The sequence below is a fragment of the Acipenser ruthenus genome, chromosome 54 (assembly GCF_902713425.1).
Source record: "Acipenser ruthenus chromosome 54, fAciRut3.2 maternal haplotype, whole genome shotgun sequence".
In the NCBI taxonomy this organism is placed as follows: Eukaryota; Metazoa; Chordata; class Actinopteri; order Acipenseriformes; family Acipenseridae; genus Acipenser; species Acipenser ruthenus.
The window spans coordinates 1113564-1132020 of NC_081242.1; the positions used below are offsets into that span (position 1 = coordinate 1113564).

General features: G+C 42.8%; 1 protein-coding gene across 1 annotated transcript; it reads right to left on the reverse strand.

Annotated features, from left to right (window-relative positions):
- Positions 1 to 4140: 4140 nt before the first annotated feature.
- On the reverse strand, positions 4141 to 16843 carry stx4 (syntaxin 4). The gene is made up of 11 exons (XM_059016970.1): positions 16645 to 16843; positions 14864 to 14974; positions 13781 to 13880; positions 12726 to 12800; positions 11125 to 11201; positions 10579 to 10687; positions 9907 to 9980; positions 9009 to 9146; positions 8058 to 8168; positions 5329 to 5424; positions 4141 to 5081 (listed from the first exon to the last, which is right to left on the reverse strand). Exons 1-10 carry the CDS (start codon positions 16672 to 16674, stop codon positions 5344 to 5346), a joined length of 906 nt encoding a protein of 301 aa, XP_058872953.1. The 5' UTR covers positions 16675 to 16843; the 3' UTR covers positions 4141 to 5081; positions 5329 to 5343.
- Between the last annotated feature and the right edge of the window lie 1614 nt (positions 16844 to 18457).

Consider the following 18457-nt stretch of genomic DNA (forward strand, 5'->3'; position numbering starts at 1 on the left):
GACGCACGCCGCGACGTGGCTCCGCCTAGTAGAGGGCTGGCGCAAGCGAGTGAAGCCGCGGCCGCCATATTGGTAGAGGACAAACGCTTGTTCCGATTCAAGTATCACGTGGGGCCGGTGATCGTGTTAATAAAGCTAATAAGAGGTGAGAGAATGGATTTTAAAGATGGTCAGCGCTCCTTTAAAGGGAGGGGCCGGTGATCATGTTAATAAAGCTAATAAGAGGTGAGAGAATGGATTTTAAAGATGGTCAGCGCTCCTTTAAAGGGAGGGGCCGGTGATCATGTTAATAAAGCTAATAAGAGGTGAGAGAATGGATTTTAAAGATGGTCAGCGCTCCTTTAAAGGGAGGGGCCGGTGATCATGTTAATAAAGCTAATAAGAGGTGAGAGAATGGATTTTAAAGATGGTCAGCGCTCCTTTAAAGGGAGGGGCCGGTGATCGTGTTAATAAAGCTAATAAGAGGTGAGAGAATGGATTTTAAAGATGGTCAGCGCTCCTTTAAAGGGAGGGGCCGGTGATCCTGTTAATAAAGCTAATAAGAGGTGAGAGAATGGATTTTAAAGATGGTCAGCGCTCCTTTAAAGGGAGGGGCCGGTGATCATGTTAATAAAGCTAATAAGAGGTGAGAGAATGGATTTTAAAGATGGTCAGCGCTCCTTTAAAGGGAGGGGCCGGTGGTCATGTTAATAAAGCTAATAAGAGGCGAGAGAATGGATTTTAAAGATGGTCAGCGCTCCTTTAAAGGGAGGGGTCAGTGATCCTGTTAATAAAGCTAATAAGAGGGGAGAGAATGGATTTTAGAGATGGTCAGCGCTCCTTTAAAGGGAGGGGCCGGTGATCATGTTAATAAAGCTAATAAGAGGCGAGAGAATGGATTTTAAAGATGGTCAGCGCTCCTTTAAAGGGAGGGGCCGGTGATCGTGTTAATAAAGCTAATAAGAGGGGAGAGAATGGATTTTAGAGATGGTCAGCGCTCCTTTAAAGGGAGGGGCCGGTGATCATGTTAATAAAGCTAATAAGAGGCGAGAGAATGGATTTTAAAGATGGTCAGCGCTCCTTTAAAGGGAGGGGCCGGCGATACTGTTAATAAAGCTAATAAGAGGTGAGAGAATGGATTTTAAAGATGGTCAGCGCTCCTTTAAAGGGAGGGGCCGGTGGTCATGTTAATAAAGCTAATAAGAGGCGAGAGAATGGATTTTAAAGATGGTCAGCGCTCCTTTAAAGGGAGGGGTCAGTGATCCTGTTAATAAAGCTAATAAGAGGGGAGAGAATGGATTTTAAAGATGGTCAGCGCTCCTTTAAAGGGAGGGGCCGGTGATCGTGTTAATAAAGCTAATAAGAGGGGAGAGAATGGATTTTAAAGATGGTCAGCGCTCCTTTAAAGGGAGGGGCCGGTGATCGTGTTAATAAAGCTAATAAGAGGGGAGAGAATGGATTTTAGAGATGGTCAGCGCTCCTTTAAAGGGAGGGGTCAGTGATCCTGATAATAAAGCTAATAAGAGGTGAGAGAATGGATTTTAAAGATGGTCAGCGCTCCTTTAAAGGGAGGGGTCAGTGATCCTGTTAATAAAGCTAATAAGAGGTGAGAGAATGGATTTTAAAGATGGTCAGCGCTCCTTTAAAGGGAGGGGCCGGTGATCGTGTTTATAAGGCGAGACATTAATAATAATAATAATAATAATAATAATAATAATAATAATAAAACGCTATTTTGCCGAAAAATCTTTCCTCAATACAGCTGGGCAAAGTCCCGCCTTCCTGACTCGTCCCTATCACTGATTCGTTCTGAATACTTTAAACCCGCCCCCAACCACTGAGTGACAGCACATTCCTACATTTCTATTGGAGACTCAGCTAGCAGTGTGGAGTAGTGGTCAGGGCTCTGGACTCTTGACCGGAGGGTTGTGGGTTCAATCCCAGGTGGGGGGGACACTGCTGCTGTACCCTTGAGCAAGGTACTTTACCTAGATTGCTCCAGTAAAAACCCAACTGTATAAATGGGGAATTGTATGTAAAAATAATGTGACATCTTGTAACAATTGTAAGTCGCCCTGGATAAGGGCGTCTGCTAAGAAATAAATAATAATAAGATAGATAGATAGATATCTAGATAGATAGATAGATAGATAGATAATTATAGGGACGAACATTTATGAGAACAACTTCAATTCAAAAATTCAATTCAAAATATATTTATTCTGCCTGTCGAAAGCTGCTTATTTTTCAGTACGCGTGGAAAGATGCCAATAATACAACAAACGTTTCTAAATAAATTCTCATTTTGCTATACCGCGCCAGCTTGTCTTACCAGGAAGACTCGCGCTTACTGAACTTATGAATGTGTCATTTCATTTTTTTAAATAAAGTTTGACGGCGTTGAAGAGCCCCTTCAGTGCTAGTTGTCTGCCACAGAGATGTGTAACGCAGACTAGAACGGAGGGAGGGTGTCCACAGTTAGCCAGTCCACTCCTCGTTTAACCAATTAATTTAACCCTCCAGACCCTGAAATCCTTCATTGTCTAATTCCCTGTCAAACAAACCTGGAGGTGAAGAATAATAATAATAATAATAATAATAATAATAATAATAATAATAATAGCGCCCCAGGACTGGGATTGGTCGATTTGGACACTTCCTGGTCTTCAGCGTTGGCCAAAAATTTCACATCCTCGCCCTCTGTATAGAATGAACTCCCTCAGCTTCATAGAGTCCAATGAAAGCTGCTGAATAATGTTCCCTTGTTAACATATTGAATTCCACACCCTCTATATAGAATGAACTCCTTCAGCTTCATAGAGTCCAATGAAAGCTGCTGAATAATGTTCCCTTGTTAACATATTGAATTGCACACCCTCTATATAGAATGAACTCCCTCAGCTTCATAGAGTCCAATGAAAGCTGTTGAATAATGTTCCCTTGTTAACATATTGAATTGCACCCCCTCTATATAGAATGAACTCCCTCAGCTTCATAGAGTCCAATGAAAGCTGCTGAATAATGTTCCCTTGTTAACATATTGAATTGCACCCCCTCTATATAGAATGAACTCCCTCAGCTTCATAGAGTCCAATGAAAGCTGCTGAATAATGTTCCCTTGTTAGCATATTGAATTGCACACCCTCTATATAGAATGAACTCCCTCAGCTTCATAGAGTCCAATGAAAGCTGCTGAATAATGTTCCCTTGTTAACATATTGAATTGCACCCCCTCTATATAGAATGAACTCCCTCAGCTTCATAGAGTCCAATGAAAGCTGCTGAATAATGTTCCCTTGTTAACATATTGAATTCCACCCCCTCTATATAGAATGAACTCCCTCAGCTTCATAGAGTCCAATGAAAGCTGCTGAATAATGTTCCCTTGTTAACATATTGAATTGCACACCCAGCGCTTTGTAGTTTTCCAGATACTTAACATTGAAAAAACTGACTGGAAAAATGTGACATTTCTGAAATCTAACATGAAGTACTACTGGACTGCTGTGATGGCTTCCGGTAGACTTATTGTCGTTTCTCTTTGATTACATGATGCTAAATAAAATGACGCAACATTTTTGGCCACAGCTGTAGAGTTCAGAGTCATCGAGTTCTGTGTTTCCTACTGCATTGCTGGCAATGCACTAGCTGTGCCCTAGGGGGTGCTGGTGCTTAATATAGAGAGACACCAATTACAGACAATTTAATTGAACCCTGGGACACCTGGGTAACGAGTTTTAATTACAACTAGATAACTGATCAATTTCCTACCCCTTTTGGTGATCCTTATTAAAATTATATATATATATATATATATATATATATATATATATATATAAAAAAATAAGTATTAATTAGAATTATTTATTATTATTTTATATATAAGTATTAATTAGAATTATTTATTATTTTATATATATAAGTATTAATTAGAATTATTTATTATTATTTTATATATATAAGTATTAATTAGAATTATTTATTATTTTATATATATAAGTATTAATTAGAATTATTTATTATTATTTTATATATATAAGTATTAATTAGAATTATTTATTATTTTATAATATATATATAGTCCGATGGTATTTATTTCTTAGCTGTTATTATTATTGATGGGTTATTGACAGTAAAGAGAGGACACCACGCTAATGCGAGTTGTTGTCTGGGTTATTTCAGTATAATTGCTGCAGTAGATATTGCACAGAACAAAAAGGTGCAATTTCAGCTTACAAAATCGGTCTGTCGCCACAGGGATGAGAATGGAAGCCAGCAGCTCCTATCTGAAGAATTGAGAAAATCTAAACAAGAAATCTCACACCCACACATACATACATACACCATGAAAATGAAAGGAGACAGTTTATATATGTGATATAATAATAAAAAATAAAAAAAAAGGTTATTCTTTTGGGTATTTCCTAGTGTTTTAAGTGGACGTAGCATAACTAGTATTATTATTATTAGTATTATTAATATTGAAATGATCAGGAGCCAGGAGTTTGAGCAGGGTTACAAACTCACACTAGCCCTGCTGCTGCTGCTGCTGCACCCAGTCCTGGGGTTCAGAGCTCCCCTCAATGAAGTCTAGTGTTATTATTATTAATATTGAAATGATCAGGAGCCAGGAGTTTGAGCAGGGTTACAAACTCACACTAGCCCTGCTGCTGCTGCTGCTGCTGCACCCAGTCCTGGGGTTCACAGCTCCCCTCAATGAAGTCTAGTATTATTAATATTGAAATGATCAGGAGCCAGGAGTTTGAGCAGGGTTACAAACTCACACTAGCCCTGCTGCTGCTGCACCCAGTCCTGGGGTTCAGAACACCCCTCAATGCAGTCTAGTATAGCTCTGATCAGGAGACAGACATCCACACACACACACACACACACACACACACAAACAATATCTCTGTAAAAGTGGGTCAGTTTGTTGGTCGATACATTCAGCGACTACAGTTTTCTCGTTTGAACAGACACAAATACAAAACTGCCTGGACGTCTCCCTGGTGCAGCGTTTACAGTGATCAGACCAGGTAAAAACAAAACAAAACAAAAAAAAAAAAACCAGGACAAGCAGGAAGTTTCAAATCCGGACAGCCCTGTAAAAAAAAAAAAAAAAAATTAAATAAATAAATAATAATTTAAAAATTATTTATCTGGGAATCAGACTCCCGCTGCACAGCAGTGTGATCCAGTCCTGGTTTCACTAGGAGTTTAATAATCAGACACACCCGAGCTTGTTAGCTAGACACACTGGGGGCTGGTGGTAAAACCTGGAATGGATCACACTGCTGTGGAATAGGAGTCTGATTCCCCAGGAGTTAAAATTGCACACTTTGTACTTACTATACAGTGAAGTGATTATCCTGCGAACGCTGCAGCTAGGGCAATGATAATGATTAGGAGGATCACAGACACACAGACAGCAATCCAAATTTTCTTCTGTCAGGGTACAAAAAATAAAAATAACATATATATATATTATACACACACACACACAGAGTTGGCTCCACATATCTGCATAAAATCACTTAATTGCAAAGAACTATATAGAGGGGCTTCAGTGAGTTACAGGAAAATAATTCCATCTAGGGTTTCTGTGACATCATGAACTACGAGAGCGAAGGCGGAGCTTCTAAACTGTCACAGAGACCCGAGATGGAATTGTTTTCCTGCGACTCACTGAAGAGGCCCGTCTTATTTTTTATAATCCACGGACACCCCTGCGATGCTGATATTAAAGACGACGAGGTTCAGCAGTACAGTTTTTTTTTTAAAAAACGTCGTGCTGTACAGACGTTCTGTGTCGTTATCCGTTAGAGCTTCAGCTTGATTTGGGACGATCGCCTTTACCTCGTTTTAATTCCCCGTTCCTCTCCGGTTTCTCGGAGATTCGGATGCTTGACATCGTTTGACGTATTTTCATTTTGTTGGTCATTAATGAACGTTTCTGTCCCGTGGGCGTTTGTCGAGCGATTGCAAACGAGACATATTTTGTGTTTGAGTTGAAAGCGACAGTTTCGAGAGATCGCATTATTTTTTACATACAATTACCCATTTATACAGTTGGGTTTTTACTGGAGCAATCTAGGTAAAGTACCTTGCTCAAGGGTACAACAGCAGTGTCCCCCACCCTGGGATTGAACCCACGACCCTCCGGTCAAGAGTCCAGAGCCCTAACCACGACTCCACACTGCTGCCCCTATTATTATTATTATTATTATTATTATTATTTATTTATTTATTTCTTAGCAGACGCCCTTATCCAGGGCGACTTACAATTGTTACAAGATATCACATTATTTTTACATACAATTCCCCATTTATACAGTTGGGTTTTTACTGGAGCAATCTAGGTAAAGTACCTTGCTCAAGGGTACAGCAGCAGTGTCCCCCCCACCTGGGATTGAACCCACGACCCTCCGGTCAAGAGCCCAGAGCCCTAACCTATACCCTCGCTATGTCACTTAACCATGCATGTAATCAATGCTATATTTTTTAGAAAAAAAAAAAGGAACTACATTAGGAAAGAGAAGCACGTACTAGACCCAATATTGATTTAGTTCTAAAATAAAACGCTGAGTAAGAGGTCTGTGTTAGAAAGTGCCAGCTCAGCTTTTCATCAGTTTAGATGCTGAATCAAAAGGGAAAGACAGAGTCGGAAGTCTGAGAAGACGGTTTACAGTTTGAACGATACTGGTACTGAATTTACTGTAGAAATATTGCATGAATCACTAGTATATTGAATTAGGGGATACACTGTAGGAGAGTTATAACAGAGCCTTATAGCGAGGGAACACACACACACACACACACACACACACACACACACACACACACACACACACACACACACACACACACACACACACACACACACACACACACACACACACACACACACACACACACACACACACACACACACACACACACACACACACACAGTGTGGAGTAGTGGTTAGGGCTCTGGACTCTTGACCGGAGGGTTGTGGGTTCAATCCCAGGTGGGGGGGACACTGCTGCTGTACCCTTGAGCAAGGTACTTTACCTAGATTGCTCCAGTAAAAACCCAACTGTATAAATGGGGAACTGTATGTAAAAATAATGTGATATCTTGTAACAACTGTGAGTCGCCCTGGATAAGGGCGTAGCCTAATATATATATATGTGAGGTCTGTCAAGTTTCACAATGTTTGAAACCACAGCAAGAAAATAAAACCACACAGAAACTCACTCCCCAGTCAGAAAATAACATTACAGCCCAGTTTGAAGATACAGCTCAAGAGAGACCAGAAACTGTTTAAGGCAGAGTCGATTTTAAAACCAGAACAGCCGTCCTCACCTCACCTTTACAATATCGGTCAACGGCAATTCGTGGTCAGTTTACGACCTCGGGGGAGAGGAACACGCGCTTCCGATCGGGGCGGTAGTTTACACAAAAAAAAAAAAAAAAAAAGGCATTGATTTGGTACCAGATCGTAAAGGTGAAGGAAGGACAGCTTTTCTGTTTTTTGGAAAAAAAAAAAAAGAGAGATGTTAAGGCACGGGGTTCAAATAACTGCTGATAAATGCTTCTTAGGGAGTTTCTGCACACCACGATCAACTATCAAAACGACGCTCAAAACAGGACAGCTGTATTTACCTTCATGTTATCCTGAGAGAGGTGCGGTTAACGTTTTATAATAGAAAAACCACAAAAAAATAAAAACACATTAAAAAAAGCTGCAGCTGTTGCTTCAGTTCAAGTTAAAAAAAAAACTTTAAAACACTGAATTTATTTATAATCTCAAATGTTCATTCATTTATTATATTTCCCCCCCCCCCAAGGCAGGGCTGGGAATCAGACTCCCGCTGCACAGCAGTGTGATCCAGTCCTGGTTTCACTAGGAGTTTAATAATCAGACACACCTGAGCTTGTTACCTAGACACACTGGGGGGGCTGATCAAGCTGGTAGTAAAACCTGGAATGGATCACGCTGCTGTGGAACAGGAGTCTGATTCGACTCCCTCAAAATGCAATTTTACTGCTGTGAAAACGACCAGGGGAGTAAGGAAAGGAAGCCGAGACTCACCTTGCGTGCTTTCTGTTTGTATTCCACGGCATTCTGCGTGTGTTTCGCCGCACTCTCGATGAAGTCCGATGACTGCAGGATGTTGTCCTCGATTCGATTGATCATCTCGCCCTGGGGGGGCGATCAGAGGGGGAGGGGGTTAGATTCAGCCTGCCAGGGGGGGGGGGGTCACACTGGGCTAGGGTCTTCCGATTTGAATTCCAGCTTCTCAAAAAAATGAACAATCGCCAAATCGAGCCATTTGTTCAATTGGGACAGGTTTAATATTAGAGCATTTAAAAACATTGAGGCCTGAATATTTGTGTTGAATGTGGCCCAATTAATCAAATAATTAGACCAATTAAGTAATTGAGAGCTTGTGGGGGTGGGCAGTTTGAATCTGCAGCGTTGGCTCGCTATTTTAGATTCTTTCATTGATCATTTAGCGGACGCTTTTATCCAGAGCGACTTGCAGAGACTAGGGGGGGTGAACTCTGCATCATCATCAAAAACTGCTGCTGCAGAGTCACTACAGGAAAGAAAAGGGGGTCTTGTTACCAGGAGGTTCAAATCCTGGCTCAGCCACTGACTCCCTGTGTGTGCGTGTGCGACCCTGAACCTCCTTGTGCTCCGTCCTTCGGATGAGACAAACGAGCTCCTATTGGAAGTGACTCTGCAGCAGCAGTTATTATTATTATTATTATTATTATTATTATCATTAATTTTTTAGCAGACGCCCTTATCCAGGGCGACTTACAATTGTTACAAGATATCACATTATTTTTACATACAGTTCCCCATTTATACAGTTGGGTTTTTACTGGAGCAATCTAGGTAAAGTACCTTGCTCAAGGGTACAGCAGCAGTGCCCCACCCCCACCTGGGATTGAACCCACGACCCTCTGGTCAAGAGTCCAGAGCCCTGACCGCTACTCCACACTGCTGCCCTGATGCAGAGTTCTCTGTGGTTACCTGTGCCTCCACCTCCATGGCCAGGTAGATGAACATGTCATGCAGATCGCGAATGCTCCTCTCCAGTTTGAGAATCTCGTCGTGCCTCGATTCAATCTCATTCAGCGCCTGCTTCGTGGCTTGGGTGTCCTTCAAGATCTGAACACGGAAATCCGAATTAGAAGGACAAAAACACACGAGGAGCAATACAAAAATATCAGGAGATCGGGGAGTGAATCTGAAATCCTTTTTTTAAAATCAATTTCCAATTCACACAGGAGGCCAGTGGTTAAAGAAAAGGGCTTGTAACCAGGAGGTCCCCGGTTCAAATCCCACCTCAGCCACTGACTCATTGTGTGACCCTGAGCAAGTCACTTAACCTCCTTGTGCTCCGTCTTTCGGGTGAGACGTAGTTGTAAGTGACTCTGCAGCTGATGCATAGTTCACACACCCTAGTCTCTGTAAGTCGCCTTGGATAAAGGCGTCTGCTAAATAAACAAATATTATTATTATTATTATTATTATTATTATTATTATTATTATTAATAATAATAATAATAATAATTTGCAATTCCCCCGTCCTCAAAAAAAATAGGTTAAAATTTTAAAAAAATAAAATAAAAACACATTGAGATTAATGTTTTGTTTGGAGTAAAATTAATAAATAAGGCAGTTATCATCACAAGGATGGGAATCTGACTCCCGCTGCACAGCAGTGTGATCCAGTCCTGGTTTCACTAGGAGTTTAATAATAAGACACACCTGAGCTTGTTAGCTAGACACACTGGGGGCTGACCAAGCTGGTAGTAAAACCTGGAATGGATCACACTGCTGTGGAATAGGGAGTCCCATCTCTGGAGATAACAGCTGTAAATCAATGTAGAGTCTTTAAATTTAATAAGGATCTTAAAAGACTCACGTTCTGGGTGAAAACATCAGTCTGTCCACTCTCTAACATTTCATCCAGCTGTTCCTCTGTGACGTTGGTCCCAGCTGAAAATTGCAAAAGACAAAAACGAGATTGTAGCCCTGAGACAGAACCACACGACCAGATTACTCGACTGAAAAACGGGGGGCTGAAAATCGGGCGAGGGTCTGTGGTGTGGATCGGGGGCTGATTCACCATTCAGAGTGAATTCAGAAACAGCTGCTTGGGTTTGTGTGGGTCGCTGCTCTCCGCAGAGTCTTTAAGATAAGCGAGCGATCATCACAAACCTCAAGCAGCTGTTTCTTCACTCTGAACGGTGAATCAGCCCCCCGATCCACACCAGAGACCCTCGTCCGATTATCAGCCCCCTGATTTCTGAGGAGGGCTCCGTCCCGATAAACCAGCAGTCTTTAACTCTAAAAACAGGAAAATAATCCAGGGTGATTTCCAACAGTGCTGTAAAATGCTCTGAAAATCCAGCTGTGGCTTATCAGGGCATTTATTGATGAAATCAAACCCCTTAGACAACATCCAGAGCAAGGGACACAGAAGTGAAATTGATCCAGAGTAGCTGTTCACTAGATGGCGCTGTCGATCTAATTTCTCCGCCCTAATAAATCAAACAGTTATTGGCTCTCCCCTCCACCAATCAAAAACGCTCACTGATTTTGAGCTGTCGCTGGATTCGCTCCACGTTCCGATCCCTGTACTTTGATTGGACGGTGTTGCACTCGGACATCAGATCCACAAATTCCCGGGAAAGAATTCCGTGCTGCGGAAAAAAAGTGTCACATCAGTTTCATGTATATCCTATAGTACAGTAAAGCATAGGGAAGCATTGTAAAGCACAGAGAGGTCTGGTAAAGCATAGGGAAGCATTGTAAAGCACAGAGAGGTCTGGTAAAGCATAGAGAAGCATTGTAAAGCACAGAGAGGTCTGGTAAAGCATAGGGAAGCATTGTAAAGCACAGAGAGGTCTGGTAAAGCATAGGGAAGCATTGTAAAGCACAGAGAGGTCTGGTAAAGCATAGGGAAGCATTGTAAAGCACAGAGAGGTCTGGTAAAGCTTAGGGAAGCATTGTAAAGCACAGAGAGGTCTGGTAAAGCATAGGGAAGCATTGTAAAGCACAGAGAGGTCTGGTAAAGCATAGTGCGGTTCATACTTTTACTAAGGAGGTGGAGAAATGGATTTTAAAAGGATTCCCGTACCTGTGTTTTTTTCATCCTGTCGCTAACAGAAACGTATTTATCTCCCTCTTCCTCTTCAGACTTTTTCGGCTCAACACCTGAAACACAGAAATCAAAAAAATGATTTCGAATTCAGGTCAGGGGAATGCTGGGGTCCCAGATGCATCTCCCCTGATAAAAGGCACAGAGACTCGCCTAGCGAGATTTAAAACGAGATTATTATCAGGAACGGAGGCTCGTGGGAGCGATTTAAGAGCTGCATCAGTTAGGATAAGGAAGATTTTTTAAAACCGAATTGAAAATTGAAAAATACAAAAAGGCCTAGAGACAAAATAAACCCCAGAAGTGACGTGGCCGTCCGAGTTTCGCTGTGGAACACAGCGAAGGAAAGACAACTGAAATGTGAAAGTCCTGTCCAGGTACAGAAACAAACGAAAAAAAAAAAAACCGCCCAAGCTTTTTGGGAAAGGAACCGAGCACACTCAAATTAAAACACAGTAGACAAAATACAAAGATCACCGAAAAAAAAATACGATTTACAGAAAACTCAAAAACAGCTACAAAAAAAGCACTGAAAAATGAAAATTAATTTAAAAAAAAAAGCATTTGTGTGTCATTCGAGCGTTATTCTTGGATTTAACCACTTTTTTTTTAAATTTAGAGTCGCCAATTATTTTTAGGCTCGGCTCCCCGCTAGCACCCCCCTGCGCTGACTCGGGAGGGGTGAAGATGAACCCACGCTGTCCTCCGAAGCGTGTGCCGTCAGCCGCCTGCTTCTTTACACACTGCAGACTCACCGTGCAGCCGCCTCAGAGCTACAGCGTCGCAGGACAACGCAGCTCTGGGGCAGCTTACAGGCAAGCCCGCAGGCGCCCGGCTGGACCACAGGGGGGCGCTGGTGAGCCGAGGACACCCTGGCCGAACTAAAACCTCCCTCCCCCCTGGGAGCTCCCGTCCACGGTCGGCTGTGAAATAGCCTGGACTCGAACCGGCGACCTCCAGGCTATAGGGCGCATCCTGCACCCCACGCAGAGCGCCTTTGCCGGATGCGCCACTAGGGAGCCCCGGATTTAACCACTTTTAAGTGGAAACCCCCGAATTTGTTTGAAAAAAATATATACATACATATATTTCTACGCTATGTTTGTGTATTTGTATCTGTAGGTATTTTACTTTGGTTATCTCGAGCAAGCATGTTATGTAGTCATGTATTCTACTTTGTAATGTAATTTCAATTCTAATTACTACAGCACCATCGTAACTAATGCAAGGGAACATCATTGAAATTCTAGGAGGCTGTGTGGTCCAGTGGTTAAAGAAAAGGGCTTGTAACCAGGAGGTCCCCGGTTCAAATCCCACCTCAGCCACTGACTCATTGTGTGATCCTGAGCAAGTCACTTAACCTCCTTGTGCTCTGTCTTTCGGGTGAGACGTAGTTGTAAGTGACTCTGCAGCTGACGCATAGTTCACACACCCGAGTCTCTGTAAGTCGCCTTGGATAAAGGCGTCTGCTAAATAAATAAATAAATAAATAAATAATAATAATAATAATTGCACTTTCAGTAAACAAGGCTGCTGTAGCTGGTGTCTTACGAACCAGCAAAAAAAAAACAACAACTTACTTTTCAAATTCTTCTGCACTTGACTGGCGATCTTCTTAATATCATCCCTCAAAGTCTGCAGATCCCGTTTCATATCTGGGATGAAAGGAAACAGGGGGTCAAGCGATTAGAGAAAAAGGGGGGTCTTGATACCAGGAGGTTCAAATCCCAGCTCAACCACTGACTCCCTGTGTGTGTGTGTGTGTGTGTGTGTGTGTGTGTGTGTGTGCATGCATGCATGCGTGTGTGCATGTGCGTGTGACCCTGAGCGAGTCACTTCACCTCCTTGTGCTCCGTCCTTCGGATGAGACGTCAAACAAACGAGCTCCTATTGGAAGTGACTCTGCAGCAGCAGCAGCAGCAGTTGATGATGATGCAGAGTTCACCCCCCCTAGTCTCTGTAAGTCGATCTGGATAAAAGCGTCTGCTAAATGACTAAATTAACAATAATAATAATGATAATAATAATAATAATAATAGCTTTGATCATTCTTATAGGTTGTCTCACTATTCCAGATACTTCCTGTGGGGAGGTATATTAGCGTGACGCATGTGCGACACCTATATGCTTCCCCATCCTAGCGCTGCACGAACCGATTATTCGAGTGTCGGGACGGATCTCTCTGCAGAAATCAGGGGGGCTGACAATCAGGCGAGGGTCTGTGGTGTGCATCGGGGGCTGATTCACCAGTTCAGATTGAATTCAGAAACAGCTGCTTGAGGTTTGTGTGGGTCGCTGCTCCCCGCAGAGTCTTTAAAAAAAAGCGAGCCATCGCCACAAACCTCAAGCAGCTGTTTCTTCACTCTGAACGGTGAATCAGCCCCCGATCCACACCAGAGACCCTCGTCCGATTATCAGCCCCCCCGATTTCTGAGGAGAGATGAGAATCAGACTCCTGTTCCACAGCAGTGTGATCCATTCCAGGTTTTACTACCAGCTTGATCAGCCCCCAGTTTGTCTAGCTAACAAGCTCAGGTGTGTCTGAGCTTTAAACTCCTAGTGAAACCAGGACTGGATCACACTGCTGTGGAACGGGAGTCTGATTCCCATCCGGGTAGACTTCATGATTTCTTACTTTCTTCAGGAAGAGGAACTCCCAACACTGTCAGCTGTTTATTCTCTAGTTCCTTCACCTTCATCGACAGCAAAGCCAGGCCCTCGCGTATCTCCCTCACCTGAGAAACAAAACCGCAGACGCATGTTAGGAGACAGCCAGCCACTCCATCGAAAAGCACAATCACCTGCTTCAAGACGTTTACAACTCTGGACAAAAGTTTTGCATCCTCACTCTCTATATAGAATGAACTCCCTCAGCTTCATAGAGTCCAATGAAAGCTGCTGAATAATGTTCCCTTGTTAACATATTGAATTCCACCCCCTCTATATAGAATGAACTCCCTCAGCTTCATAGAGTCTAATGAAAGCTGCTGAATAATGTTCCCTTGTTAACATATTGAATTGCACACCCTCTATATAGAATGAACTCCCTCAGCTTCATAGAGTCCAATGAAAGCTGCTGAATAATGTTCCCTTGTTAACATATTGAATTCCACCCCCTCTATATAGAATGAACTCCCTCAGCTTCATAGAGTCCAATGAAAGCTGCTGAATAATGTTCCCTTGTTAACATATTGAATTCCACCCCCTCTATATAGAATGAACTCCCTCAGCTTCATAGAGTCCAATGAAAGCTGCTGAATAATGTTCCCTTGTTAACATATTGAATTCCACCCCCTCTATATAGAATGAACTCCCTCAGCTTCATAGAGTCCAATGAAAGCTGCTGAATAATGTTCCCTTGTTAACATATTGAATTGCACACCCAGCGCTTTGTAGTTTTACAGATACTTAACATGGAAAAAACTGACTGGAAAAATGTGACATTTCTGAAATCTAACATGACATACCACATGACATATCAAATCTGCATCATGCTGTTGAAATGAGATTCTCACAACAGTGGCGACAAACTGAACTCTCTGTTTGTTTGTTTGTTTGTCAATTAAAACCAGCTTCGAATGACCACAGCTGAACGACCGCAGCAAATATTACGTCTCTAAAATACCCTTCGAAGAAACTGAAAACCAGGAATTGATCCCAAAACCCTGATCGATTGCCCCCTCCCTCCCTCCCTCCCCCTTCCCCCAGGTTGCTTTACCTTCAGGAAAAAGGCGTCCGTCTCATCCTTGCTCTCGTTCTTGGAGCTCCTTCCTGTTCCTGGTTTGACAACCAACGAGCGCGTTTCCTCATCCGAGTTATTCTCATCCTTCTGCAAGAGAAATTCCCACTGAGCAAGTCTAGAACCAAGCCTACTAGGAAAGCCTAGAACCGTCCATCTACGAGCAAGCCTAGAACAATCCATCTACGAGCAAGCCTAGAACAATCCATCTATGAGCAAGCCTAGAACGACACATCTACGAGCAAGCCTAGAACGACACATCTACGAGCAAGCCTAGAACCACACGTCTAGGAGCAAGCCTAGAACCATCCATCTACGAGCAAGCCTAGAACAATCCATCTATGAGCAAGCCTAGAACCACACATCTACGAGCAAGCCTAGAACCATCCATCTATGAGCAAGCCTAGAACCATCCATCTACGAGCAAGCCTAGAACAATCCATCTATGAGCAAGCCTAGAACCACACATCTACGAGCAAGCCTAGAACCATCCATCTATGAGCAAGCCTAGAACCAAGCCTACTGAGCAAGTATAGAACCACACATCTACAAGGAAGCCTACAACTGTCCATCTATAAGCAAGCCTAGAACCATCATCTATGAGCAAGCCTAGAACCAAGCTTACTGAGCAAGTAGAACCACACATTTATGAGCAAGCCTAGAACCGTCCATCTATGAGCAAGCCTAGAACCAAGCCTACTGAGCAAGTATAGAACCACACATCTACAAGGAAGCCTACAACTGTCCATCTATAAGCAAGCCCAGAATCATCCACCTATGAGCAAGCCTAGAACCATCCACCTACGAGCAAGCCTAGAACCATCCATTTGAGCAAGCCTAGAACCATCCATCTATGAGCAAGCCTAGAACCAAGCCTACTGAGCAAGTCTAGAACTATCCACTGTGCATCCATGAATTAAGATTAAGGCAGTGTTTTTGTTTTTCACAGTGATCACATATTTCCTATTGCTGTGTAATACATAGTCATGTGAAAATTCACACTTCTGACTGCCTATTTTTAACCACTTAATTGACGCACTACCCGTTTGATCCAGTCCTGGTTTCACTAGGAGTTTAATAATCAGACACACCTGAGCTTGTTAGCTAGACACACTGGGGGCTGATCAAGCTGGTAGCAAAACCTGGAATGGATCACACTGCTGTGGAACAGGAGTCCGATCCCCATCCCTCAAAAGTTGGAAGTTTGTTTCAAATCCAGGAATGAGAGAATGACCAAAAAGTAATTTTGCACAACATCGTTTGCCCCATCTTACGCAGTGTGTGTTCAACCTTTCACCAGGGAGCAAACTGAGCCGGGTTAAGGTTCACTGGACTTACTAAGCGATAAGAAACACGCACATTTACGACAACTTATCTTTAAAAAACTGCGATTTTCACTTTTATTAGCAAGGGACCATCCTTATGAGTGACACAAACAAAACACGGATCATTTATAAAAGGTTAACCGAGTACACGCGGCAAAGACAAACCGTAAAAATACTACAGAGACCCTGCTAAAAATCAGCCGTACACACACAGGAGCCATTAAATCAAATTAAATTAACTAATGATACTTCAAAACTTCCAGACCAGTGTTGTCAACACCATTTATAATCGCCCGTTTTTACGGCCGGTAACTTTAAACACTTCTGTGCAAAACGAAACAGGTACAAAATAATATTAATACGAGGCAATTTCGCGCGTGTGTGTTTTTTTTTAAGGCATTTTGTTAATTATTTAAAAAATTAAAAATGACTCACATTTCCGAGTTCCTTAGTGCGATCTCGCATCGTAGCCCCTGTTTTTGTCAACTTGCATTCAGTGAATTATTTTTATTATTATTATTTTTTTAGCAGGTCAGTTTAGGAGTTCTTAAACCCGGTAAATAAAACATAGAAAGTTTAGTTTCTAATTAAAACTCTTTCGTCCTTCCCCCACACACAATACAACATAGGAAGTCATTACTGCGCATGCGCTAATGAGACAGGCCGTGTTATTTAAAGAGACAGAGGCTTAATTATTATTATTATTATTATTATTTTCAGTTAACTGTCTCTAAATCCTAATTAAGAGAAAACTACCAATTAAAGACGGGGTTTAATTATTTATTTATTTATTTATTTATTTATTTGCTAGTGCTTCACTCCCGACCGATTATTTTATTCAGGAAAAAAATATCTGTCAGGATAGAACGGCGATAAACTCGCGTCTGTTTGAAATAATAATAATAATAATAATAATAATAATAATAATAATAATAATAATAAACAGAATCAGGCTTAATCGAGATTTGATTTTTTTAAAAGTGACGTTGTTTTGTAATTAACAGTTTTTTTCTGAGTTTAATTAGGAAACAGAATCGACTCAAAATAAAAGTGTAAGGAGATTTCATGTGATCAGAAATAATACTCGAAACGTAGGGAGAGAGACTCTGTGAACTTCAGCATCCTTCAAACTCCAGTCTCTGCTAATGCATTCAATTTCCCATTGCAGAACGATGTCAACACTGTAAATCGCTCAGCGATACCCCATACATCTCTATTCAGAGAAACTGCTTTTTAATATTATTATTATTTATTTATATATTAGCAGACGCCCTTATCCAGGGCGACTCACAATTGTTACAAGATATCACATTATTTTTACATACAGTTACCCATTTATACAGTTGGGTTTTTACTGGAGCAATCTAGGTAAAGTGCCTTGCTCAAGGGTACAGCAGCAGTGTCCCCCACCTGGGATTGAACCCACGACCCTCCGGTCAGGAGTCCAGAGCCCTAACCACTACTCCACGCTGCTGCCCAGATTCATGCACTGAATACAAACAATTGAAGATCTTTGCTAGCATTAGTGGTTAGAGCTGAGGAGGGACTGGGAGGGAGGGAGGCTGGCTCTAGTGGTTAGAGCTGAGGAGGGACTGGGAGGGAGGGAGGCTGGCTCTAGTGGTTAGAGCTGAGGAGGGACTGGGAGGGAGGGAGGCTGGCTCTAGTGGTTAGAGCTGAGGAGGGACTGGGAGGGAGGGAGGGAGGCTGGCTCTAGTGGTTAAAGCTGAGGAGGGACTGGGAGGGAGGGAGGCTCTAGTGGTTAGAGCTGAGGAGGGACTGGGAGGGAGGGAGGGAGGCTGGCTCTAGTGGTTAGAGATGAGGAGGGACTGGGAGGGAGGGAGGGAGGCTGGCTCTAGTGGTTAGAGCTGAGGAGGGACTGGGAGGGAGGGAGGGAGGCTGGCTCTAGTGGTTAGAGCTGAGGAGGGACTGGGAGGGAGGCTGGCTCTAGTGGTTAGAGCTGAGGAGGGACTGGGAGGGAGGGAGGCTGGCTCTAGTGGTTAGAGCTGAGGAGGGACTGGGAGGGAGGGAGGCTGGCTCTAGTGGTTAGAGCTGAGGAGGGACTGGGAGGGAGGGAGGGCTGGCTCTAGTGGTTAGAGCTGAGAAGGGACTGGGAGGGAGGGAGGGAGGCTCTAGTGGTTAGAGCTGAGGAGGGACTGGGAGGGAGGGAGGGAGGCTGGCTCTAGTGGTTAGAGCTGAGGAGGGACTGGGAGGGAGGGAGGCTCTAGTGGTTAGAGCTGAGGAGGGACTG

Bases quoted from the DNA above. Each gene is read 5' to 3' on its own strand.
- stx4 (XM_059016970.1), bottom strand. From the start codon at position 16,674: ATGCGAGATCGCACTAAGGAACTCGGAAAT. The intron at 12,801-13,780 runs GTAAGAAATCAT...CTTTCATCCCAG, and splicing joins AGTTCCTCTTCCTGAAGAAA to ATATGAAACGGGATCTGCAG. The intron at 11,202-12,725 runs GTAAGTTGTTGT...TCTGTGTTTCAG, and splicing joins AGTGCAGAAGAATTTGAAAA to GTGTTGAGCCGAAAAAGTCT.